Source organism: Octodon degus, unplaced genomic scaffold (assembly GCF_000260255.1).
Source record: "Octodon degus isolate 3935 unplaced genomic scaffold, OctDeg1.0 scaffold00032, whole genome shotgun sequence".
In the NCBI taxonomy this organism is placed as follows: Eukaryota; Metazoa; Chordata; class Mammalia; order Rodentia; family Octodontidae; genus Octodon; species Octodon degus.
The window spans coordinates 6,116,222-6,141,661 of record NW_004524608.1 but is presented as its reverse complement, the minus strand read 5'-3'; the positions used below and the strand labels follow the sequence as shown (position 1 = coordinate 6,141,661).

Here is a 25,440-nt window from a genome sequence, read left to right as displayed (position 1 = left end):
TTGATAACAGCAGGATCACTACAAGTCTAATCTGTGTAGTCGGATCTGTGTAGTGAGACCTTGCACTAAATACATCAAAAAAAAAAAAAGAAAGAATAAACAGGATTATGTCAAATTAAAAAGGCTTGGGCATGGCAAAGGAAACAATCAACAAGGTGAGGACAGAATGAAGAGAATAGGAAGTAATTTGTTTTAAGCAATTCCTTGGAAAGAGGACTAATATCTAAAGTAAAGGAATTCCAAAAAGAAAAAAAAACAAAAAGAAAAATATCAGACCATCCAAAATAAAAGACTCAATCAAAAGAATAGTAATTGAAAGCAAGAGAAACTTCTCAAAAGGAATATAAAATGGCCAATAAATACATGCAAATATGTTCTACATCTCTGGCTAACAGAGAAATTAAAATAAAATGAAATTGAGATTTCATCTTAGTCCACAAAGAATGGCTACTATCAAAAAACAAATGCTGGACAAGCTTTGGGTAGGAGCCCTTCCACAGTGCTAATGGGAATGTAAACTAGTACAACCACTATGGAAATCATGTAAGATTCCACAAAAGACAAAAATTGTAATTCCATCTGAACCAGTTATTTCTCTCTGGATGTCTTACCAAGAGTTAAAAGACATCATATCACAATGATGCATGCATATCCACATTTATAACAACACAACTCACAATGGCTCTATCTTGGAAACAGCCTTTATGTCCAGTAACAGACGAAAAGATAAGGAAAATGTGATATATATCCACAATGGAGTATTGTTTAGCTATAAAGAATAAAGTTGGGCCATTCATAGTAAACTGGATGCACCTCGAGATCACAATGCTAAGTGAAATAAATCAGAACTAAAAGATTAAGTATTGCATGGTTCTCTTGTATGAGAAACCCAAAGTATACATAATTTAAAGAGCAAAATAACTTAAGTTAGATTTAGTTCCTCTGCAGATGGGAGAGGGAACTATGGGAGAGGGAAACAGAGGAGAGGAAAGGGAGAAGTTAAAAAAAAAAAACTTAAGATATAATAAACATGTACCAATTCTCCATGACAAATGCATTCATTATACATGGGAAACCTGTCTGGCATAAATGTGCCAAACAAACCATTTGGTTATTATGGCCTAATACACTAGGCTTCTAAGGCACACCATATAACCACAATAAGGATAATTAATACGAGACAAAGTAAGCTTTACACACAATGGTTTTTAAAACCTTAGTATAATTCCTACTTATCAAAAACTAAACATGTTGCCTCAACTTTTGAATGCTTTAATGATTATCAAGACTCATTTACTACAGCTGTGCTTAGCAAAAAGTGAGAGAAGTGATTTTTCTCTAAACGCAAGAAAAATGAGGACCTGACCTAGTGATACCTGTTTCTAAGGTGTCTGGTTCATCTGGTCTCTGGGCAATCTGTAAATAATAAAGCAGAGAGCCGTATAGGTGAGTCCTCACTCGCTGGAATCCACCACCTAGGAGATCAGAGATGCAGTCAAGTGAAAAACTTTTCAATGAATGTTAAAACAAATACAAAGTTGTAATTATAGAAAATTTATAGATTAAAAAAAAAAAACCTGTCTTCAAAATGAAGTCTAACAGTTTCTTCAGTATGATGTGCAGTGAAGAATCTCCAACAGAAGAAGCGAAACCCACCAGCGGGTTTTCTGCTGGAGGAGGTGAGGACAAAGAGCTCTCGAGCATGAACGCGTAGTGGGCCTCTCCGGACCCAGAGACCACCAGCTGCTTCTGCTCTGTGCAGACCGCCTGGCTCAGGTGAGCGGTCAAGGTGAAGACGGCGCCAGCGACCACTGGCATCAGTTCCTGCGCTGCTTCATCATCCAGGATCTTAGAGCACAAAGGAAATCATGGTGAGGATACTGCACCCTGACAGGAGAGCAACAATGCCATACACGTTTAATTTTCTAACTACTGCAGCATGATCAGGATGGAATATAACAGCTGTTCAAAGAAACAAGGCTAATATATGAGGGAGGAATTCAAGTGTGATACTGGTTAACAGGTGCTCTTAACCAGAAGAGACTGCTACCTGAATTGACAGGGAGGCTCTGGTTTCTGGATTCCCACACAGTTCTCACCTTAGGTCCCAGGTGAGAACAGCCAATTGATATGTGACAAGGCAACCTAGATAACTGATCCACACACTAGCTGAGAACCCCTACTGTACAACATAATAACGCCCAAAGAGTGGTATTTCACAGCTCTGTTTTACTTATAATCTAGAATAGAAAAAATTTAGGGGCCAAATTATGTTTAAATTCTATATATGCAATACATATTTGTTCAGCAGCAGGAAGTATGTTAGGAACCATGCCACCTTATCATGTACATCCTGTAGAATATCACGAATGATCAGCTGCCGGTCCTCGGCCTGAATGAGGTCCTGGGGACAGGCTGTCAGGACGACCTCCACCAGCTGCCTCCATGACTCCAGGACATGCCGCTTCGCGTGCAGGCACTGCAACAGTTTGTTTCTTCCCACCACATACTGCAGAATGGTGCTAATCTCCTAAAGCCCCAGAAATAGAAATGCAAAATTAATACATACAGGTAAAATAAAGTCTGTTATCCATAGATTCTTATTTCTTAACATTGTCAGATATTCAGAAAACATTTATTTGAAAAGTTAAGTGCCAGGGAAATAGCTTAGTGGCATAAGCACTTGGCTGACGAGCACAAGGTCCTGAATTTGGTCCCCAGTATCAAAAAAAAAAAAAAAAAAGAAAAAAGAACAGGAACAAGAAAAAAAAATTATCATGTGCATGCTGTGTAGCAGATACCTCTACATGTTTTGGAAGCCATGGTTATGAAAACAAAGATATAAAACTAGCATACAAGCTGTGTGTGTGTTTATTTTGGCCCTGGTTGGTTTTTTTTTTTTTTTTTTTTTTTTGAGATAAGGTCTCACTATGCAGCTGAGGCCAGCCTCAACCTCATGGTGACCTTCTTGCCTCAGGCTCCCTAATGCTAGGATTGTAGGTGTGCACCGCAACACCCAACTTAACTCAAGGGACAGAGGCGGCACAGAAGGGCGTCTACCTTTATAGTCCACTTAACTTATACTTAGCTCTAGAGCATGGTAATTGCCCAGAGCCCAAGTTTAATGGCTTGTTCTCCTCAGAGGTCTATTTCTTTTTCTTTTTTTTTTTTTTTTAGAGGTCTATTTCTTTACATGGCCTGGCCAGCTATGTTTCCATGGAGGTGGTTCTTCCCATTGGACTTCTTACCACAATTCCTCATCTGAAATAAGTCACTCTTTCACAGAAAGACCCCTAACTAGCATAGCAGAAGTCATTTAGTTTGGCATACCAAGCATTAAACTCAATTGAGTTTATAAAAAAATGTAACATCTAAAGTGAGCAATTCCCTAACAGCTTAATTTTTAAATAGTTCACTAATTAATGAACTATAGGTTTATTTACAGTTTTGTCTTTGAGCAAGTAAGCAGTTTAAGCAGTTAAAAGGACAAACACTAACACATACTTAATAAAGCTTACCTCCATGAGTAGAGGTCTCTGTCCTATGGCTGCCATACCCTGAAGAGCATTTACTTCAGCCACCAGAACTCTGTGAAGAAGCTACACAATTAGGGAAAAAAGGGAAAATATGGCCATTTCAGACACTGGTAGAATAGCAACAGCTAGAAAGCACTATAAACTATCCTGAAGGGAAAAGTTTCAGAATCTTTTCCTATAGTAATCTGTCAACCTTCCAGACAAAATACTAACTACCCCTCACACACCTCTACCAGGTAATGCCTAGGATATCATCTTCCTTCCCATGAGGACAATACTTTTTACCTGGTTAAGATTTAAGTAGTTTAAAGTACCCCACATTGTTAGCTAGGCAGTACAACTATTAAAGGAAGAGGATAAAGAACCTTTTACAGAAGTTAGGCTGACTATAAAATTTTAATTCCTACATATTTGATAAAAACCTGAGTCCAAAAGTTAATAAATAGGGCCAGCCAAATAGCTCAGCAGATTATAGCGCCTGCTTAGGCAGAGCACAGCAGCCGGGGTTCAATCCCTGGGTATGCTGAGATGACGATTGAGACTGGGTGTGGTGGTGCACACCTGTAATCCCAGCTCTTGGGAGGCTTAATACGGGCGGATCACTACGAGACCGATCTACACAGTGGGACCCTGTAGACCCCATAGACCCTTACTAAAAAACAAAAAACAAAACAAAACAAAAACCAAAAAATAAAAGTCAGTAAACAAAATTTCTAAGAACAAAACAAAACATTTTTTTTCTGGTAGATCAATGTATAAGCTACTTGATAAAGCACCTACTTTAAAAGCAATCCTTACCTTGACATTGCAGACTGTCTGTCCACGTAAATTCTTATGTTCACAGTTTGCAATAACTTGCTCAATCTGGTTCCGATCAAAAAAATCCAACTGCAAAGGCTCAGGGATCTCTTGACTGAAGTCAATCGAGTCAAGAATACTTAGAATTTTTCGACGTACTAAAAATAGTAAGAAGTAAACCATTACATACACAGGGCACTGAAGAACAAACCTTCGTACCCAACCCAAAGATTGTGTTCAATCTGATGACCATGCTGCAATGCAAATCTCATTTCATTTCTGATCTACTCACTTACAAAATATTTTCCATTTGATAATCCTAGTTATTAAAAAAATGTTTGTGCATGACAATCCTTTACATTACTCTTCTATACTAGTTCTGCCGAAAGGGCAAGTAACAGTAATGTGATTGAAAATGTCTATAAAACAATAAATTTGTCGCACAAACAAACTTACCTTTCGTGCTAGTGTCAACATGCAGGAACCCAGAGACAGACCTGTTTTCATCTTCCATTCCTCCTTCCCCATCTGGTGGGGCAGAAATAATAAGACTGAGAAGTAGAGAACACACTCAAACAACATTCATTTGGAGACTGAAACAATGTATTTTATTTCTAGGCAATCACTATTGCTAGGTCAAAGAGCCCTGTGCAAATGCATAACTAAGATGCCAAGATCCATGAAAACTATCTGCATTTACCTAATTCTTTCCATCTTTGTGGGAACCATTCAAAATTTTAAAAGGATTATCAACATTTCAAAACTGGCAAAACAGGGGCTGGGGATGTCACTCAGTGGGACAGCTCTTGTCTTGCATGCACAAGGCCCTGGGTTTGATCACCAGCACCATGAAACTGGCAAGACCCAATCATGAGAAACAGATGGTACAAAATACTTAAGTTTAATTTGCATAATGCATACTGAAATAGCTTGGGTCATGTTGGCTCAGGGTGACAAATACCACTAAGTAGTTTCTATTATGGATTCTTAAAGCAAAAATAATAGTGGGATGAGTTCTAAATATTAAGGAGAAACATTCCAGGGGTGAGAAGAACTGACTTGGTCTCTAACCACATTGTCAGCCTAAGATTCAGATTTGTACTTGAACTAATAAAGACCAGTCCTGGCACAGTGTAGGCAATGTTCACCTGAGTATGGTCTTGCTGGCATGTCATCCAGTAAGAGGTGGAGGAGTTTCTGGGTATGTGATCGCTGGCGATTTAGAGAAGTCACCCTGAGTTCTATTGAGGCAGTTTTCATAAGCCATGACATTTGATTTAACATAGAAATTTCATATTCTGGAATGTAAACATACAAATTTCATTGCTCAGAGTAACAGCACAAGATCAGAACATACGCAAATCAGTTCAAAATTAATCAGATACTTGCCCATGTGACAGTATATAAGTTTATAAAACTTGCCAACATTACAATTTGTCACTCTGTAATATTACAAAAAAAAAAAAGTATAAAGCAAAAACCTAAGGTAGCATGTGTCCATGAAAGATGAGCTAAGGCAAAATGAACAAATTAGTTTTTATTACAAGGATAATTCCATAAAAACCTTGAGTATTCCACAATTTGATACTAATATGTTAATACTTTGTTTTTAAAAGGTGTTGAATACATAACTCAATATAAACTACCATAAAGTTGATTTTGAGTTCACAACACAAGCTTAGAAGCAATTATACTCATGCTGCATAATTTTATGCTATCTCTCTTTTTTCTTTTGCGTGACCATGTCGGCAAAAATATCTCTTAAAATAACTAAGGATAGCTGGTTTAACACATAATTAGTATTAGGAGTGACTTATACAATATTTTTTAAATCCAGTATTATTTTTATATTTTCAGTCAAAATATATGCACACTGAAACATACTATATGAAATGACCTCTAGGCTATATGTTTAAGGTATATGTGAACAAAAATGAATTTCATGTTTAGACTTGTGTCCCATTCCTAATTTCATTATTTATGTGCAAATATTCCAAAATCAGAAGTTAAAATTGGAAATACCTCTGCTACCAAATGTTTCATATCAGTAACATCAATCTGTAGTGATAAAGGAAAATAATGCCCTACCTTTGTTAGAGAAAGGCAGATGCTGCAGCTGAGAAAATAAGAAATCCTGGCTGGTTCTCAAGTACCTCATAGTAGGACCAGAAGTATCAGAGCATGCACACAGCTGATATATCACCTGATGGAGTAAGAGCAGATTGCAAAGGGGAAGGGGAGGAGGAGGAGATGAGATGTGTTGTGTCCGGGCACGGACTCACCATGAGGAATAAAATCATCATGTACTGTGAACATGTACCAATTATAATAAACATTTTTTAAAGGAGAAATTTCTTTCATCCTTTATTTTGCTTTTGTCCTCTTTAGACAGGGTCTCGCTATGCAGTTCAGGCTGACCTAGGCCTCACTTTGTAGTAGAGGTCAGATCGAACTCACTGCCATCCTCCTGCCTCAGCTACCCACGTGCTAGGATTACGGGTGCGTGTCACCATGCCTGGATAAAGAAGAAATTTCTGTTTTTCTTTCTGTCTCAGTTACTTTTCTCTAGTTGCTGAAACAAAATTCCCAACATCCAAAATTAAGGAAGGAAAGCTTTATTTAGCTCAGTTTGTGGAGGTTTTAGTCCATAACCAGCTGGCTCTGAAGCAGAGTGGCACATGGCAGTGGAAAAGAGCAAAGAGCAAGAGCCAAAAAGAGGAGCAGCGGCTGCAGCGGGTAGCAAGCCTCTCTCCCTTCCGTACACTGGGTTCAGGCTGTTTACCCAGGGTGGGTGCAGCACTCACGCCGATAATCCCAGGACAGGATCATGAATTAAACACAAACTCTAGAAACTGCCCCAATGATTGCATGAGGCTTTGAGGGGACACCTAGACACAAACCATAACACTTTCTTTCTTTTAAGAAGAAATCTCTAAATCAGTTTTTGTACGATTCATTTTAAGATAACCGTAAATGACTCAGAACTACTAAAATTGAGGATGCATTAAGGTTAAAATTAAGATGCATCAACAACTCAAGCAAAACAGACAAAAGGGCAAAACTTCAGCTCAGATTACAAATGGTCCTTGACTTCCTCCATTCAAGAAAATATATTAATATAATTAGAAGTGATGGTGATATAGGAATAATATTGATATCACTCTAAATACATTCATTAATACATGTAGTTAATTAACAAGTTTTAGTGTTTCAGCCATTATTAGTAGCAAACTACTTGGCAGTGAATTCTGAGAACCACTTATTTTATCTCAATCTCAGAAAAATAATAAACTTTCCAAAATTGAAGCAACTGCAAAAACCTACAAAGATCTATAAATTCAATCATGTAATAAATATAAACTCTAAATAAAAAGTTTATTTTTAGAAACTAAAAAAAACAGATTTGGAGGAAAAAACTTATATCAAACATAAAAAGTGGCTAGCTCTTACATAAAAGATTTCTATTACACATATGAATATCATAAAGGTCTGAATAAAAATGGCAAAAAAATTTATGCAAGTAAAAGTAGCTCTTAGTCAAAACTGTCCACTGTTCTTCATCAATACACACTATTTCGGCTGGGGGTCAGGGACGCATCTACAGGCGCACTACTCAGGAAGCTGAGGCAAGAAGTGCTTGAGTCAAGGAATTCCACACTAGTTCGCACAACAAAGAGACATCAGTTCATACAAAATTATAAACAGGCTAGAGGTTAACCATGATGGTACACCACTTGCCTACCATGCACAAGACTCTGGGTTTGACCTTTAGCATCATAAAAAAAATAAAAAAGTAAGGTAGTAATAAGACAAGTACCATGTTACATGCAAATCAGCAAAATTTCTAGTTGTAAAATGCAAATCTCAGTATTTGGCTAATCCTCAGTGGAAACTTTCACTTTATAAATGACTTTAAACCTTATAAATGATTATTTACTAAATGTTTCCTATGTAGCAGGCTTTTAAGGAAACTCCATTATTGGCATCTTTGAAAAATAGTGTTACTGGGCCGGGGAGATGGCTCAGTGGAATAAGCGCTTCCCTGGCAAGCGCAAGGGCCTGAGTTCAATCCCCGGTTCCGCCAAAAAAAAAAAAAAATAGTGTTACTAGTATGCTTATTTGTAAGTTAAAACTTGAAGTCATAAAACTGTTAATATCTTTTGACTCAACATAATCCCTACTCTTTAGATTCCATACACGTGAATTTGCCTATATGTTAAAACTTCCTTGTAACCCTCAGATCACGCTTAGACATTCTCGTGGACAAACCAGTAAAGACTTTCAGCCATCCAATTCACATGCAATTAAAACAACACTTTCCCTTCTTACTCCAGCTCTCCACTGCAAACACGGGTTTTTACCATGGTCTTTTAAGCATATTTTCCCCATTTTTGTGCTTTTTATTGGTGATTTTGCTGCTTACAACAGCCCTAAGTTGCTGTGAAGCGGTATGCAATGTTTCTAAGACAAAGGATGTGCTGTGTCTTTCAGAGAAAGCAAGTATGTCACGATAAATTTCATACAGGGCTGAGTTACAATGTCATTAGCCCTGATCTCGATGTTAATGAATCCATACTATATACTACATAAGGTGTTTTTTAAACAGAAATACACATAAAACCAAGTTACGGAGTCATCAGATGCTAAGAAGCTTGCAGGAATCAATCCTATATTTGGTCTAGGAGCAACATTTCAGGATTTGTCAATTCAATGTTCACAACACGTTTATAAAACATGCTATTGTGAATAAGATTGACTATACATTCAAGTCTGAAAATATGTTCTTAAAAAAAGATAAAATAACAAAAGGCAACAGAATATGTTCACACAGCAGAGCCATAAACTTGAAATGACTTAAAATCATTTACACTGAGGCAGTGTTGAAGTTCACACAGAAGGGACAAAAAGGCAAAATCATACATGGGCTGTATACAACTAAAGTGAGTGCCAGGAAAAGACAAAAAGGGACCCTGGAAAAGTACATAGTTCTGCTGCGGCTGTCTTCATGGAGATGTGATACTGTTTTCGTTTTCTAAAAACAAAAGGCCAATATTTAACTTCTTTAAACACAAATTGTTAAGTGTATGGGATGTCAAGTTAACAAAACACAGAGGAAAGAGAAGCACAGCTCTTCCACTAGATGTATCCAATGGGACCCCCTCCTAGCTCCCGAGATAGAAAAAATCTCAGGAAGCAAAAGTACAAAGCTTAGCCTCAACTTCTTCACCCAGAAAACCTTCTGTTACAGGACAATGACAATATCAAGAAGCCTCAAATTAGTTTCCTTTGGTACAATCAGACTTTCTTAAACTGACATGCTCTTCTGTGTTTTTTTCATTATAGTCTCTCTATATAGTTCAGGCTGGTCTTGAACTCACAACAACCCTCCTTTTTGCCCCTCCATCTCCTGAGTGATTAGAGATGTGTGCCACCACACCAAGCTAATAAGCTCTTTTTAGAGGTTTAAGTTTGTTTCTGAACTCAGGTAACGTATAAAGCTACAGATGAACAAAAAAGCTTTCATTTAAAAATGGAATGTGTTTCTTCTAAAAATACACATTCTGACTTAGGTCAAACATGGGGCCTGAGACTGTGCACTACTGTAAACTTCCCAGAGCAGATGCTACCGATGCTGATGCCTTACTGTCAGTAGCAGCATCACAGCGCATACGTGATAAGATGGAGATTGCCGGTATAATGTTCTTTTTGGACAGTACAATGTCCCCAAATTAGAAAAAATTTCACAAAAATTTAGGTTTCTACCTTTCTTTAAAATTAATAGATAAAATCTGACAAAGCATTCTGGAATGGTAAAAATGGGCAAGAGCTGAGGAGTACAGCACATGCTCCCTAGGCAGCCAGCACACCCTTTCCCCCTTGCTGACTTCAGCCTGGCTTCATTCTCTTATTCCACCTATATAAATCCAATGATTAAGCTGCTGCTTCCGGATCAAATTTGGTAGCACTGAGTCAAAATGTACATGTTTGCTGCCCCAGGAAGGAAACACTGACTCACAGGAGACCAAGCTGTAGTGTTTGCAGAAAAAGGATGTGGACAAACCTGAGAACTGAAGTAAACAGGGAAATATTTTAAAATAAAGAGTAACAAAAAAAATGTTTCCAGGTCACAAAGAGGCTGATGGTAACACCACAGAATTTCCAGTCAATGTGTACTTAGAATAAGAAGCAGTCCATCTTAGAAAGTCTGCTTCGGAAAGCACATACAATGAATGAAGCGAGACACAAACACGAGTCCTCCGTATAATCTCAGTTTTACATTCACCTCACTTCCCACCATGACAACCAGGACCCCGTAGTGGACAAGGTCCTGAGAGTGCTTCCACTCACAGTCTCTTCTAAGTCTCAACAGCCTATTTCCGAGACGGCAAGCTCAGATTCAGGGAGGTCACACAGTGCACTCAAGGTGACTTTGGCTGTCACAGGACAGAGATGGGACCCAAACACACACTCATAATTCCTGCTCTCACCAGCTCGAAAAGCTACTATAAATGTATCCGGAGAGCTCTTACTATTAGAGGGTTCATATACCACCAGGTAAAAACATATTAAAAGAATCTAATGTCCCTCTCTGTTCAATCAACTAGGATCTTTAAATCTGCAAGATCTTCACAGAGTCTGTGCTCTAAAAATGTTTATCCATGAGCAAAAGCCTAGTCACACGCTCTGCCTACTCACATACTGGAGCGTGTGACACAGCCTCCTCTAATGAATGCTACAGGACAGTGCATCCTCCTACCTGGTAACACAGCTCTGCCAGCTGAGGGGACTCTCGCACCGCTGCTGGGCCCATTCTCCCCTCTGTCCCCTTCTCCAAGATGTTCAGGATGGCGTGCAGGCACGTCCGGGGGCAACCTAGCACTCCTAGATGAAAGCCAAAAGAAATTCATCTTTTCTGGTAGTATCTCTGCAATTAGAAACCTTAGACTGCCTTTACAAAAGTCAAATTCTAGGACAGGTGACATGCACTTCTAATTCCAGCTATCTGGCAGGTTGAGGCAAGAGGACTGAAAGTATGAGGCCAGCTTAGGCAACTCAGCAAGTTACATGTCTCAAAATACAATTCAGAAAGGGCTGCAGCCATCAGGCATGGTGGCATATGTCAGCCACGACAGCCACCTGGGAGGCTGAGGCAGGAGGGTCACATGCTTCAGTCCAGTCTGGGAAACTAAGCCACACCTGATATCACGATTAAAAACTTGTTTTCAAAAGGGCTGGGGATATAATCAGTGCAAAGACCCTGTGTTTAATCCTCAGTACTATCCAAACATAGTAGAGAGTAGCTCAATAAGAGAATACTTGCCTCCCATAAGAGAAGACCTGCTTTACACTCAGGTACCTCAAAATAAACAAAAAAGTCACGCACTGTAAACTTATACTCTACTGAACCACTCTTTCAAATACTGACACAGAAAAGTGACAGATGTCAATCCTCCAGAGCTCCACTTCTCCAGTCTTGATCTAAGTCCAAAAGACTAATCCATATGTTACTTCTCATGTTATAGGCCCAGAATTTAAAAATGATCACTTAGATACACAAATATGAAAATAAATATAAACCCGTATGTCTTATGTCTATACCTGGATCTTGCAGATTAGTGGTACTGACAGGTTTCTTCAATTCAAAGCCCAGCAGGTAGAGAGCAAGGTTGGGGGGACTGCATTCCAGAGAGGTTATGAGAAGATTCAAGATGTGGATTCTTGTTTCGTGACGAATTACAGCTAATTTCTTTTCAAGCTCTGATCCTTAATGTGGAAATCACAAAACAAAATTACATAACAGTACAAAGTTAACACATCAGTCAAATTTAAAAATATAAACCACATATTCCAGCTGTCTGGTGGCACATTCCTACAATCCTAGCACCATGGGATCAGAGATAGATGGCTCTAAAGCTGCTGGCCCATCGGAAACGTGAAAATCAGGGCTGATGATGCAGTTCAATGTGAAGGCCCTGCGTTCAACCTCAGTCTTTAAAAAAGGAGTATTCCAAGCCTCTATGTTTTCTTCATTCCAGTTGACTTCATTAGCCATTATATTGGATGATCTCTTAAAGGAAAAATCCTAAAAGTCATATACATTTATATTTTGCTTTCTTTATGTTAAACATATATATACGTAGTAAAACATGCTGTTAATCTGATACATACCCTCTTCTAGACGTACAAATTCTTCTGCATCTTCATTATCCAAACATTCCACAAATCCAGCCATCAGTTTCTGGCTTACACTCTAAATATAGGTAGACAAAGAAATGATAAATTAATATAAATCTTCTAAATACTAGAGAAAGTACAATAAACACAGTATATTCATATCCATTTGTCTTTTTTTATAAATAAAGGCAAGGCTATTTCAAGTATTCAGGTCATACTTACATTTTTAATAAAGAGAAAACTCAGGTAACTTGCTCCCCTTAATTTTCTTCCCAAAGAATCAAATTAGTATTTTAAAAATATTAAGTTTGTTTCATATTATCTTCATTATATATGCAATGTTATGAAACTGTAACTAAAATACAAAATAAAACTTTCACCTTCTTCTTAGAAATAAACTACTTAACAGAAGTTTTATACTTCTTGACTAATTTCACCCTCAGGAACTAACAGGATCCACCAGTGATGGTGGTGCACATCTACAATCCCAGTACTCTGGAAGGCAAAGGCAGGGGGATCACACATGCAAGTTCAAAGACAGCCAGAGCAATTTACCAAGATGCTGTCTTGAAATTAAAAAATAGAAAAGACATCAAGCAGGATATTAAAATTAGTAATGATGTATACGACAATGTCAAGATGGGTTGGGGAGATAGCTTGGCAGTCTAAGCGCTTGCCTGGCAAGCACAAGGACCTGGGTCTGATCCCCAAAACCACACGCCATGCCAGCCCTAGAACCCCGGGCATGCCATGCCGGCTACTGGACATGGTGGCGCACGCCTGTAATCCCAATGCTGGGGAGACTGAGATAGGAGGATCACTAAAAGTCTGAGCTGCGTAGTGAGACCCTGCACCAAATAAATAAATAAATAAATAAGTCAAGAAAGCAAGAATCTTCAAGCTGTCCTGATTATCACATGGTATCATGCACCCCATTCCAAAGCCACTGATTACAGACAGTTATACTTCCTATAAACAGTGGTTCTCAAATACAGTTACACCTACTGTAAACAGTGGTTCCCCACGTGGGCAGTACTACCCAAAAGGCACCTAAAAAGATGTGGGGCCATTCTGACATGTCAAAATTAGAGGTTCTCCTACCAAGTAGTGGCAGGGGACCCAGTGATGTCAAAGGTCTTGTAGCATCACAAACAATTACCCACAAAACGAAGATCTATCTCACTCAAAGTGTCAGAAAGAGCTTCTCTTTTAAACACTATGCAAATGGACACAAATAAAATCCTTTGGCTAGAGCAGTGACTTCCCACACAAAAGACAGACTGAGTAAACGTTTACAGAGAAAACAAGGAGCAGATTCCCCCACTGTAGCTCCAGAGACCAAAAGTAGAACAATTATGAATAGTATTAAAAGATGAACACTTAAAAACACTCTCCAGGGTGGCATCTCATGCAGTGACACAGATGTGGCTCACCAGGCTACCATGGAAGGAAATGCTCACAATGGTGAGACACATCCACAACCGCAGAAGCCTGCAACAACCGACAGGCAGGGAGCAGAATGCAAGCAGCATCTGCAGCCACAAACACAATCATCTAAATGTGCTTGGAGTAGCAGCCACACCACAGGCTACACAGCCACACACTGCAATATGCACACAGTATATGTAGTATTACTGTGAATGCTGAGCTTCAAAGACAAATCATAGCTAAACAATACGGTCTTTCCTGTCTTTTACAAATATATTTACCCTTACTTTTTTTTTTTCCAATGCTACCTACAGATGATTGAACTCGGGATCCTGCACTTGTCAGGCAGGCACTTAGGTCACTGAGCTATCTCCCCAGCCCAATATATTTATTCTTAAAGCAGTCTTCCAGATATAAGAATAGGATTTCTCCATGGATATTGTCACTTATGCCAGAATGCACCAAAACCAACTGGAACGAAATCAGTTACCTGGTCATGTGTAAAATCACCAACCAGTTTTATCTGGATGTTGGAATTGCAAGAGATACAGCAGAGGATCTTAGCACTTTCAAAAGCCAGTTCTGGATTCGTATTCCCATGATACAGGTATCTTTGGAACAAGAAAACATTGAGGAACAGTGTGATCAAACGTGACTTCTTACTATTCCCCTGCCCAGACAGCATCATAAATAAATTAGAAAAGGGTATTCCCTTCTAGCTACAAACAGTCAGCTTTAGCCTGAATCATGTCCCTCCAAAATTTGTATGCTGACATCTTAGTTCCTAGTGGCCTTGTTTAGGGTTTTTGCATATGCAGCCAGTACACTTAAAGATGAGGTCATGACAGAGGCCCTAAAAGAATAGAACTGTGAGCTCACAAGAAAGGGAAGATGTGGACACAACACATGCTCAAGGGCTTGCTATGTTAAACTGAAGCAAGCCATGAGCACCAAACAGGCAGAAAGCTAATATATAAGGATGGAGGAAGGTGGGAAGAAAGAAAGAGATAGTGAGGAAGGGAGGGGAGGAGGGAGGGAGAGGGAAAAAAGAAAGAAAGAGGGAGAGGGATGGGGAAGGAGAAGAGGAAGAAAAAGACTTTCTTCCTACACACTATCCTCCAAGTACTGAGTGTCCCTACAGGAGGAAACAAAAAATATCTGGTCATTTTAGACTTACACATTTCTAGAACATAGAGAGTATGAAATTAGCAGGACAAGACTCTTAAGTTAAAACCAAAGGAGTCAGAGAAAGCAAGATTCAAAGGCGACTAAAAATAACTAAGGGTGCATCTGATACCCAACAAGATTTAGAACACAAGCAGACTGTGTTTCCATTCATTACTGTATTTCTCTAACCTTCAAATGTCACTTACCTGGCAATGTTTACCACATTGTCTGCCTTCTTAGTTCTGGGATTAATTCCCTGCAGCAGCTGCTCCAAGGGGGAAACGATGAGAGCCAGCTGACTTTCTCTTAGAAGATCCATGAAGAGATTTTCCTTCTGCAGAGTAAGGTTGAGAAGTGCAAGGCAATGCTGTACTGCTTTCTCCAGGTGTTTCTTCCCTATAACCCAAAAACAGAAGTTCAGACTTGCTAAGTGAATCTTAGAAACCCGCCATCAATACTTAGGAAAGTAAGTAAAGGACAAGTGTTAGGCTTGAAAGGTTCTCATTTTTCAAACTTCACCAGCACCTTCCCAGAACCACTCGACTACATAACTTGTGGTTACTCTCATGGAATGGCTTCCTTTCTCTTTTCACGATCCCTTCTGGCAATGCTTCTCAGGCTGAGGGGCTTCGGTCCCAGAGACCATCCTGACAGCACCTGGACACATCCGTCCAAACTGGGGAAGCACAACTGGCATCTAACGGACAGAAGCCCAAAACACACCCTAGAATATTGCCACAAATCATGGTTTGGCTCAAACTATTAACAGTGTCAAAGTTAAGAAACTGATTTTGAGGAAGATTAAATTACTGCAGAAAACAAAATAAAAAACCCAGAAAATATGGACAAGCTCATCTATAATCTCATCTTTCCAATCATAAAGCTGCTAGCCTAATGCTTTCCAGTTTCTTACCTATGAGCTGTGATTATACTCATAATTGCTATGTTCTAGATCACAAGCCCAGCTCTCACATTTGCTGCATGAAGTCAGCACAAAATTTCTGCATCAGCTTCCTTATTTGTTAACTGAAATAAGGCCTCTTGGGTTGGGGAGAAAGCTCAGCAACGTGAGTGCCTGCCCGGCAAGCGCAAGGTCCTGAGTTGGACCCCCAGCACAAAAAAAAAGGTTAAAAACAAAAAGAAATAAGGCCTCCTGAGATTAAATGTATTCATATATGTAACATGATTTTAAGAGCCAGATATAAACTGAGTACTCAATAAATATTAATGACAATATTAAACACTATACAAGCACTATATAGTAAGTGCTTTTTCAGATATCATGGGGAAAACAGAACTTCAGATCTAAAAAGTTAAACACATTAAAAAGGGAAAAGTGGTATCAAAGATAATTTTAATTACCTGTAAGACCCTGCTTCCCAAGAGTTAAAGACATCCTACTATAGTGACACATGCTTGTGATACATGTGTCGTATTACAGTAATACATACATATTTATTGCAACATAACTCATAATAGTTATTCTTGGAAGTAGCCTATACATCCATCAACAGATGAATGGATAAAGAAAATCTGGTATTGAGACACCACCGTGTACTACCCTGCCATAAAAGATTAAATGAGTCATTCGTAGAAAAGTGGATGCACCTTGAGACCTGTTATGGCTTGCATCTAGATGCTCCCCCAAAGCCTTATGCAGTCACAGGTGAAGCTTTTCAGAGGCTAAATCTACCGTGTGTGACAGTGGGATTATGTGTGTGTGTGATTGCTAAATTAATCCACTGATTGGTTTGTACAGTTTGGGGCATGATAGGGGGGCCCACCTTGACTGGGAGTGCTATCCACTGTAGGAGCAGGTTACATGGCATATAAAGGACAGAAAGAGGTCACTGCTTGTTCCTCGCTGCCTTCTGCCTGCACTGCTTTGCCATGAACTGTTTCCCCTCTGCAATGCCCTCTGCCATGGCCCTCTGTCTGCCCTGGAGCCAGCTGACAAGGGACTGCAACCTCTACAAACTGTGAGCTAAATACACTTTCCCTTTTTTAACTCTGGATGCCAGGTATTTTGTCTCAGCAACAAGAAAAGTAACTAAGATGGTAATATAAACAGCAGAGTACAAGAAAGATAATAGGAAACAGGAAGGCAGATCTTTTGCAGATGGGAAGGGGACCAAGAAATGGAGAGACAGGAGGAAGTTAGAACAAAATAAGACTTATCATGTACAAGTCCCAACTCTGCACAGTGAATACAATCATTATGCACTGCAAATACGGATTAATAAAACGAAAGTTCAAAGGCCATCGAATGAGATGCAGTTACAGTGAGAGTCTATGTTTCATTCTGTTTTCCATGAAAAGGAACTCCTTTAAATGATGCTGGAAATACTACTGTGGATACAGAAACATTTACAGAGAAGAACTTGAAGTCTCTGAGGCATATTACCAGGAAAAGGGGCATAGGTGTCAAGTTGCTTCACTCCTTCCTCCAGCAGACTAAGAGCAAGTTCCAGCATCGGAGACTCATTCAGAAGATGATACATCAGGCTGAAGCCAGGCAGCTTGTAGGCCATAATTTCTTCTCCTAAACAGAATATAACAAGGTCCAGAAGACAGTACATTAGTAAACCACCATACCTCTGGTTTCTATGAAATGCATATTTATAAATTAAAAGGGCTCTAAACAGAGGAAGGCAAGTGTCAATTTAGAGATGGTGACACCAGCTCCATTGAATAGAGACTGTCATCTGCATAAAGCAGTGAGTCACCTTTATATGCGATGCTCTTGATCTTCTATCAGTAAAATTTTATTTTCTCTTGAACAGAACATTAAAATAATTAAAACATTGAAATATGACTAAATTCTAATTTAACTTATAAATATGACTTTTACATAAAATATACATAATTTGTAAATTAAAAACAGCCTTATAAATAGCTGACATCCTATCTGAAAAGTTACAAAAATAAATTACCTTGAAGCTCCACAAATTGGTCTACAAAATCTTCAAGCTGAGGCTCATAATCTCTGAGTAGTTTATAAAACACTTCCAAAACAACCTCAGCAACTTCCCACTACAGAAAGAAATGAGTTTTTAGTAACAACAAACAGTCCAAGATAATAACCTCACTATACTTTGAATTCCTTGTTTTTCCTCTAGAAAATGAATAAAGTCCCTTGTCTCTTAACTTACACAGAAAAAGCCTAAATCATATTGCTATAGGTTGCTGAAGGATAATTAGTTCATTTTCCACATAAAATATTTTTTATTTTATTTGTTTGTTTGTTTATTTATTGCAGTACTGGGGATCAAACTCAGGATCTTGCACTCGCCAGGCAGGAACTTACGCTGCTGAGCTATCTCCCCGGCCCATATAAAATATTTTTTAAAGCACTATTTTAAAAAATAGTGCTTTAAAACATTTTAAAGAAATATTTCTGGGGGCCGGGGAGATAGCTCAGTAGAATAAGCACTCGCCTGGCAAGCACACAGGCCTGAGTACAATCCCCAGTTCCGCCAAAGAAAAAAAAAAAAAAAAAGAACTATTTCTAAGTCAGGCATGGGGGTACATGCCTGTTACTCCAACACTCAGGAGGTTAAGGCAGGTGGATCACAAGCTTGAGATCAGCCTGGGTTCCACAGGAAGCTCAAGGTCAGCCATAGACTACATGGCAAGAACCTGTCTCAAATAAACAAATGACAAAAAAAGAAACATTTCTATAGAAGAGGCTTCAATTCATTAACAAATATAAAGCATTTAGTACCTAGTCATATTCAGTTTGTAATTAAATAATATCAGATTTCTTGAAGGGACAAATATTTCACACTCTTAAGAATCTCAGCTGGGGCCCAGCCAGATAGCTCAGCAGACTAAATTGCCTGCTTAGGCAGATGCAGGGACCGGGTTCAATCCCTGGCGTGCCATGCTATCCCCACCCCGGGACGCATTGAGACGGTGATTGAGACTGGGCGTGTTGGCGTGTACCTGTAATCCCAGCGATCGGGAGGCTGAAAACAGTAGGATCACTAGGAGTTCAATCTGTATATTAAGACCCTGTACTAAATACATTAAAAAAAACAACCCTCAGCTGTAAAGGATCTGAGAAATCATTTCATCTAGTCCTTGTAATTTCAAAAATAACACTCAGAGCTGTGACTGAACGCAGCAAGACTCTACAGCTTGGCTGCAAACCAGCTGGAAGTCAGGCTCAGGTGTCTAACTCTTAGCTCAAGGCTGTATTCCGTGCCAACAGTCACAAATGGTCAGGGACACAATCACTCATGGGCTTGCCCCAAATAATCCCATGACCACCTCCTTGTTAGAAAAGAATTTAAAAGCCGTGTAAATAAAGGGGAAACATGTCAAAGGACAAATATATGGTTGCATAAACAGAAATTAAACTCTGCTTTAAAAATCAATAAAATGATGTGAACTCTGGACCTGATTATGGCTACTGCAGATAGGGCCTTGGGAAGGCTTCGGGAAGGCTTTAGCAAGGCTACAATGGACTAGATATGGAAGGAAAGATTGGAGAGTCAAACTACAAACCTAGAAATGTGCATGCCTACAATCCCAGCACACGGGAGGCTGAGGGAGGAGGACTGTTGTGAGCTCAAGACCAGCCTGAACTGCATAGTGAGACCCTGTCTCAAAGAAAGAAAAGGACTGGAAAAGGTGGCACCAGTGAGTGACTTGTGAAACAGGAGAAAGTGCGACAGAAGGGCTTGCAAGAGGAGAGCCTGGGCACAGAGCAGCAGCGTGCGCAGGAACTGGCAGGGGACTGGACATGGAAGGCAGTAGACTCCAGGGAGGCTCAGAACTGGTGGTCTTGTTTTGGGATTCAAAAGGATGAAATCAAATCAAATCAATAAAATGGTGTAAGACTAGTTTTAGTCACTGAATGCAGGTTTGTTTTTAAATTACTATTTCAAATCTTTATTTTCCACCACATATAATTTTGTCAGAGACCAGGTTTTATGACGGGACTTTAGGGTAGCTTTCTATTATTATTTTGAAATTACTGACTTTTCATATTTTCCAAAAATTTCAAGGAAATCTGTTTCAATAAAAATGGTGTATTGTGACATGATAATGGGCATCAGATTGACAAACATATGCCTTCCCTCTAATAGCCAGTATTTTGTTTTGTTTGGGAGTTCTTGCTTGTTTCGTGTTATTTTCTTTTTGAGACAGGAATGTGTAGCCCAGGGCAGCCTCCACTTTGTGGCCATCCTCCTGCTTCAGCTTTCTGAGTGCTGGGATTACAGGTGTGCATCACTATGCCTGGCTAACACTCAATATTTGCTGCTTATCTCAATCCAAAGCTTGTCCTTATGAGAAGAGACTGCCCTAAAATATCTAAGTTAAACTCAAGAACACTTTCAAATAAAATAAATTCTAAAAATTACGGAAAAAAAATTTTAGGGTAAATACGTGAGCGTGCAACTAACATCAGTGGCAGCCTTAGAAGGTAGCAGAACTTGAAGCGTAGCTATGCTTGGGCAAAACATAACACATCGAAAAGATCATGGCTGACTAAAGCTCTGAATACTCAGGTCATGGTGACCTTTTCCAGAAAAGGCAGAAAAGACATGGTAAAAAAATAAAAAGAAGTGTCAGTTCATTTTGTAAAAGAGACTGTAATGATCAACACTGACTACTTATTCATATCACTACACATTATCTGAAGTGACAAATTATGCACAGCTGCTGTTATTTTTATCAGATTAGGAAATTTATGTTAACAAGATACTTCTGGATCTTAAATAAAACATTTTCTCTCAGTATTTTCACAAGGAAACAAAAATTATAAAAACTGAATAAAAATGAACTTCAGTTATTCATGAAACAATCTATGACCACTGAAGTTACACACAAGTCATAGAAATGCAGTCACTAAAGACTTTTCAAAGAATCACTGCTGGCATGAAAAATCTTCATTGCGTCAAATGACAAAAAAAGAATACAAAGTAATAAGGCTATGTCAAGTATTATACACGCACATAAGTAGACTAGAAGTAATTATCCTTTTGTTAGCAAGGTTATGGGTGGTATAATTTACTATTCTATATTTTCCAAATTGCATCAAATTAGAATGCACTAAATTATTTTTATAATCACTAACACTGCAATAAGAACCCAAGAAGTTCAAAACTAGCAAACAACAATAATAAAAGCAAAAGTTCCTAGAAGTTACACCCAAGAATATTTTGTGAGGTAATAAGCAGTGTTATAGAGGAAAGAAGGCAACATCAGAACCTGAAGGATCTCTTTCTTACATAGTTTGCTGGTTATAGTTTGGCTCTGGGATCACAGTCCTAGGTTCAAATCCTAGCCCTGGACCTTAGGTAAGCTCCTCAACTTTGCTAAGCCTCTACCCATAAAATGGGAATATTAACAGTACCTGCCTCAAAGTAATACAGGAATCACACACATTAAAATACATGCCACAACCCCAGAAAGCTAACAGACAAAAGCTGGAGTGCAGTGTCAACTTCAACAATTCCTAACCTAAATTATCCCAATAATGGGCACCACTGTGTTTCTAATAAAGGCATATTTTTGGTCCAATTTTAGTCAAAAATTTGTTCAGATAAGGATCAAAGTGACTATAAACTTTTATCAATTATATTACTGACCACTAAAATGTTGGTGCTTTGATTGTAATGCCCAAATTTGTTTTTAATGCATATAAATTAGTCCAACCACAGAATGTTCAGAATTAAGACTAGGATTTTTCACTAATCTTGAGAACTAAAATGAATTTATAGCCTTTTACACCATGGATAAAAGAAAAAGCAAGAGTTAATGAACATGGAGTGAAAAGTTTCCCTGAACATAACCTTTTCAGCTGCTCTCCGGTAAGCTCTTGTGCGGAATCGAAGAAACACAGAATCTCTCAGGAACTGCAAATAAGGGTCAAAGCCGGGGGGCCGTAGCCCAGCGCCCAAATTGGAAGGAAATGAGCTCTCCACCAGAGTACTAATAAGCTGGCAAAAGGCCCGAGTCAATGGGTATTCTTCACACCGTGATTCTATTTCGTTTAGTTCAACCTTCAAAGAAAAAAAAAAAAAATAGTAATATAAAACTATCAGCTATGATACGCACAGCATTTTGCAGACATTAACTTACTCGTAGCACTGTATCACATTAAAGTCAAACAGACATTATCATTCTTTATTGACACAAAAGTATTATATTAATGCAGATGAGTCAGAAAGAATAATTTCAAATTCCCACATATTAGCCCAACCTTGAATTAAAGAGAAATCTTAAATGTCTCTTTAAAAATAATTGTCACATCAGGCTGACTCAAGTGACCTAATTAACTGAGGTCAAAACAAGACAATGAGGGGGCTTGCTGGTCAGTTCAGTTCTTTTATCACCTGCTGGGGCAAACCCAGTCAGGCACAGGGGACTGCAGTTTGATGCCTAGCTACACAACAGACCGGCCTTTAAGGCAGCCTGAGTCAGCCAAAAAAAAAAAAAAAATCCTTCTCAACTCTGGGCTGGCCAAATAGCTCGGCAGATTAAAGCTGCTTGCTTAGGCAGACACAGGGATGGGGGTTCAATCCCAGGCAATTTGAGACTGGGCATTGTGGCACGAGCCAGTAATCCCAGCACTTGGGAGGCTGAAAAATAGGAGGATCACTATGAGTCTGATCTGTGTAGTGAAACCCTGTGCTAAAAAAAAAAAACAAAAAAGAATCTTTAACAAGAGTAAGAATAATTTTTCAGTCTCTTTATTTAAAATTAAAGGAAGCTAGGCCTCGTGGTGCATGCTTATAAACCTAGCACTCAGGATGCTGAGGCAGGAGGATTGCTGTGAGTTCAAGACCAGCCTGGGCTACAAAGCAAGCTCAAGGCCAGCCTGAACTGCAGAGTGAGATCTTGTCTCAAAAATATATTAAGAAAATTAAAGGAAAACTTTACCTCAATACCGATGGCTTGCCTCTGGCTTGAAACTCTGACCGTCTGGAGTATCTTAAAACAATAAGAAGCAGATGTCAGGAGTGTTCTGCATTTGTCAAAGGGCAGCAGCAGATGTGCTAGGTGACAGTCACATACCTCACCCATCATACCCAACTTCTCACAAGGGTCAACAGAAATGACAGCTGAGGAGCCCCGAAGAGCCTTTCAAGAGCAATTCAAACACAGTTTTCAGTTTTATTTCATATAAAAAGCTTAGAATTTCTTAGAGCACTGCGGATCTTTTTTCAGTCAATTTTCTCTCAGATTTTCTAAGAATGAATCTTTAAAAGGATTTACAGGATGAAATCTCACCAGTGTTCAAGACACTATTCTGTTTACAACCAGCCTTATTTAAATCAACAAGCTATTTTCACTAAGAACTGAGTTTGATAAGTGAGAAGTTCTGAGTTGAGATGTTCTGTCCTACGCTCCTGACAGGGCCAGACTATGTGCCATAAATTACACTCATTCACCATATTTCACTCTCTTCAAACGAACAGTGCACTGTGAGGTAGAATCCTATAAAAAGCAACAGCGATTGCTCTAAGGACCCGTTACATTTCATTTCAGGTCTGGAGAAGCAATGTGCACAGAGGACAGCACTAGGTCCACATACGATACATTCGTGACTCAAAATGGGAAGTATCCAGAGCAAGCCCAAAGTGACGGCCACACACATAACAACTCTATGAACTGCTGCACAAGGTATCATCAATATCTTCAGACACGTTAGAAGATAATCTATAATACTTTACTATGCTGGGGCGGCGGAGATGGCTCAGTGGAGTACATGCTTCTCTGGCAAGCACAAGGCCCTGAGTTCAATACCCGGTTCCTCCAAAAAAAAAAAAAAACCAATACTTTACTACTCTGAAATGGTTGCTTCTGTAAACAACTTAGAATCACAGGCTTCCCTATGTTGTAGTACTTATAAAACAGACACATATTCCACCTGAACGTGGTTTTTTTTTAACATTGCCCCCTTTTTTCTTTTTTTGAAGTACCAGGGATCAAACTTGGGACCTTGTGCTTGCCAGGCAGGTACTTATGCCTCTGAGCTATCTCCCTGTCCTCACTTGAATGTTTTATCAGAGGTACTTCCATAAAGTATACCCTCATTTCCTTTTTTACTCCATCTACCAGAAGTAACTCCCCTTGATACAAGAATTCCAAGTGTTTACATTTAGAGAGAAAAAAAAATTCACTTAGAGCTCAAACATGATGTAACCCATTCATTCCTCTGCCAGGTCCACATACACACATTCCCTAAATTTGAAGCAGTCAAAGAACTCCACTACTGGGGCCGGGGAGATGGCTCAGTAGAATAAGCACTTCTCTAGCAAGCGCAAGGGCCTGAGTTCAATCCCCAGTTCCACCAAAAAAAAGAAAAGAACTCCACTATTATATGCCTCCTTTCCATATTTTCACATTCTCAGTCCTGTCCATGAGCCTTCATGACCACCAACAGAGTCCTCTGGTATTGAAACTTCTGTGCAAACTCAGTAAACAGCTGGACCTATAACAACCATCACAATGACATACAGCTTTATACCTATTTCATTCCTGATTGGACAAGACAGGCACAGGAAAAAAGGAGCAGAAAAGAAAAATACACTTCTCACACTGAATATACAGATGACTTCTGAAAGCCTGTATTAGCCTTGTCTTGAAATGTTAAGAAATTCTGTCCATTTGGAATATCTTACAGACATCAGAAAATACGATTCTAAGAGTTATCTGAGAACTGCTCAGTCTCTGGTAACTCAGTAGGGCTGTTGACTACAACCAGACAGAAACCCAGGGCAAATAAGTAAAAATGCAGGCCCATGCTGTGCTTGGCCCCCAACCTTAGCTTTGTAACTGGGAAGTTCACGGTGTAAGTCCAGATCAGGCGGATGCCCTGGTGTCTGTGGCATTACCAGGTTCGCTTTCCGAGTAACTCGTACAGGGTGTTCAGTCAGTGTACCTGTGTATATTCCAGCGACTGCCACAGGGAGGCTGCAATTTCAGGGGACTTCCCGAAGGCAGCAAGTGTCTTCAGCAGCTCAGCTTTTAGAACAGGGGGTATACTGCACTGCAGGAGGCCCAGAATCACCACAACAGGTGTCCACTGAGGATGTTCGCAGAGTGCCAGACGAGCATTCTCACTCTGGGAATTGAGCGCAAGAAGAACGTGACTGCCTGTTTGTTTTATTTTTGAGATGAGGTATCACTAGGTTTTCCAGACTGATTCCCAACTGCTGGGCCCAAGTGATACTCCTGCCTCAGTCTCCCACACAGCTGAGATTTACAGGCACATCCCACCAAGTCTGGCTTTCCATTTCTAAGAGTTAAGAAGAAAGACCAGCAACCATTTAAGCTGCTAGCACTTAAACTGCACCTACAGGATTCAACAGAAACTCAA

At 39.3% G+C, this 25,440-nt stretch overlaps 1 protein-coding gene across 2 annotated transcripts in view; it reads right to left on the bottom strand.

The window, feature by feature from the left end:
- Nup205 (nucleoporin 205) overlaps nucleotides 1–25,440 on the bottom strand; it is a 75,282-nt gene that overhangs the window by 25,684 nt on the left and 24,158 nt on the right. For both annotated transcript variants that reach the window (XM_004629857.2, XM_023713679.1), the window contains exons 13-30: nucleotides 25,003–25,185; nucleotides 22,998–23,048; nucleotides 21,908–22,117; nucleotides 18,038–18,137; nucleotides 17,509–17,646; nucleotides 15,311–15,500; nucleotides 14,428–14,548; nucleotides 12,504–12,585; nucleotides 11,934–12,098; nucleotides 11,092–11,216; nucleotides 6,423–6,537; nucleotides 5,483–5,632; nucleotides 4,791–4,862; nucleotides 4,335–4,492; nucleotides 3,519–3,599; nucleotides 2,339–2,530; nucleotides 1,578–1,848; nucleotides 1,377–1,475 (exon numbers count right to left, since the gene is read on the bottom strand). In XM_004629857.2, coding sequence (XP_004629914.2) covers nucleotides 1,377–1,475; nucleotides 1,578–1,848; nucleotides 2,339–2,530; nucleotides 3,519–3,599; nucleotides 4,335–4,492; nucleotides 4,791–4,862; nucleotides 5,483–5,632; nucleotides 6,423–6,537; nucleotides 11,092–11,216; nucleotides 11,934–12,098; nucleotides 12,504–12,585; nucleotides 14,428–14,548; nucleotides 15,311–15,500; nucleotides 17,509–17,646; nucleotides 18,038–18,137; nucleotides 21,908–22,117; nucleotides 22,998–23,048; nucleotides 25,003–25,185 — 2,503 coding nt within the window. The remainder of the gene's footprint in view (nucleotides 1–1,376; nucleotides 1,476–1,577; nucleotides 1,849–2,338; nucleotides 2,531–3,518; nucleotides 3,600–4,334; nucleotides 4,493–4,790; nucleotides 4,863–5,482; nucleotides 5,633–6,422; nucleotides 6,538–11,091; nucleotides 11,217–11,933; nucleotides 12,099–12,503; nucleotides 12,586–14,427; nucleotides 14,549–15,310; nucleotides 15,501–17,508; nucleotides 17,647–18,037; nucleotides 18,138–21,907; nucleotides 22,118–22,997; nucleotides 23,049–25,002; nucleotides 25,186–25,440) is intronic.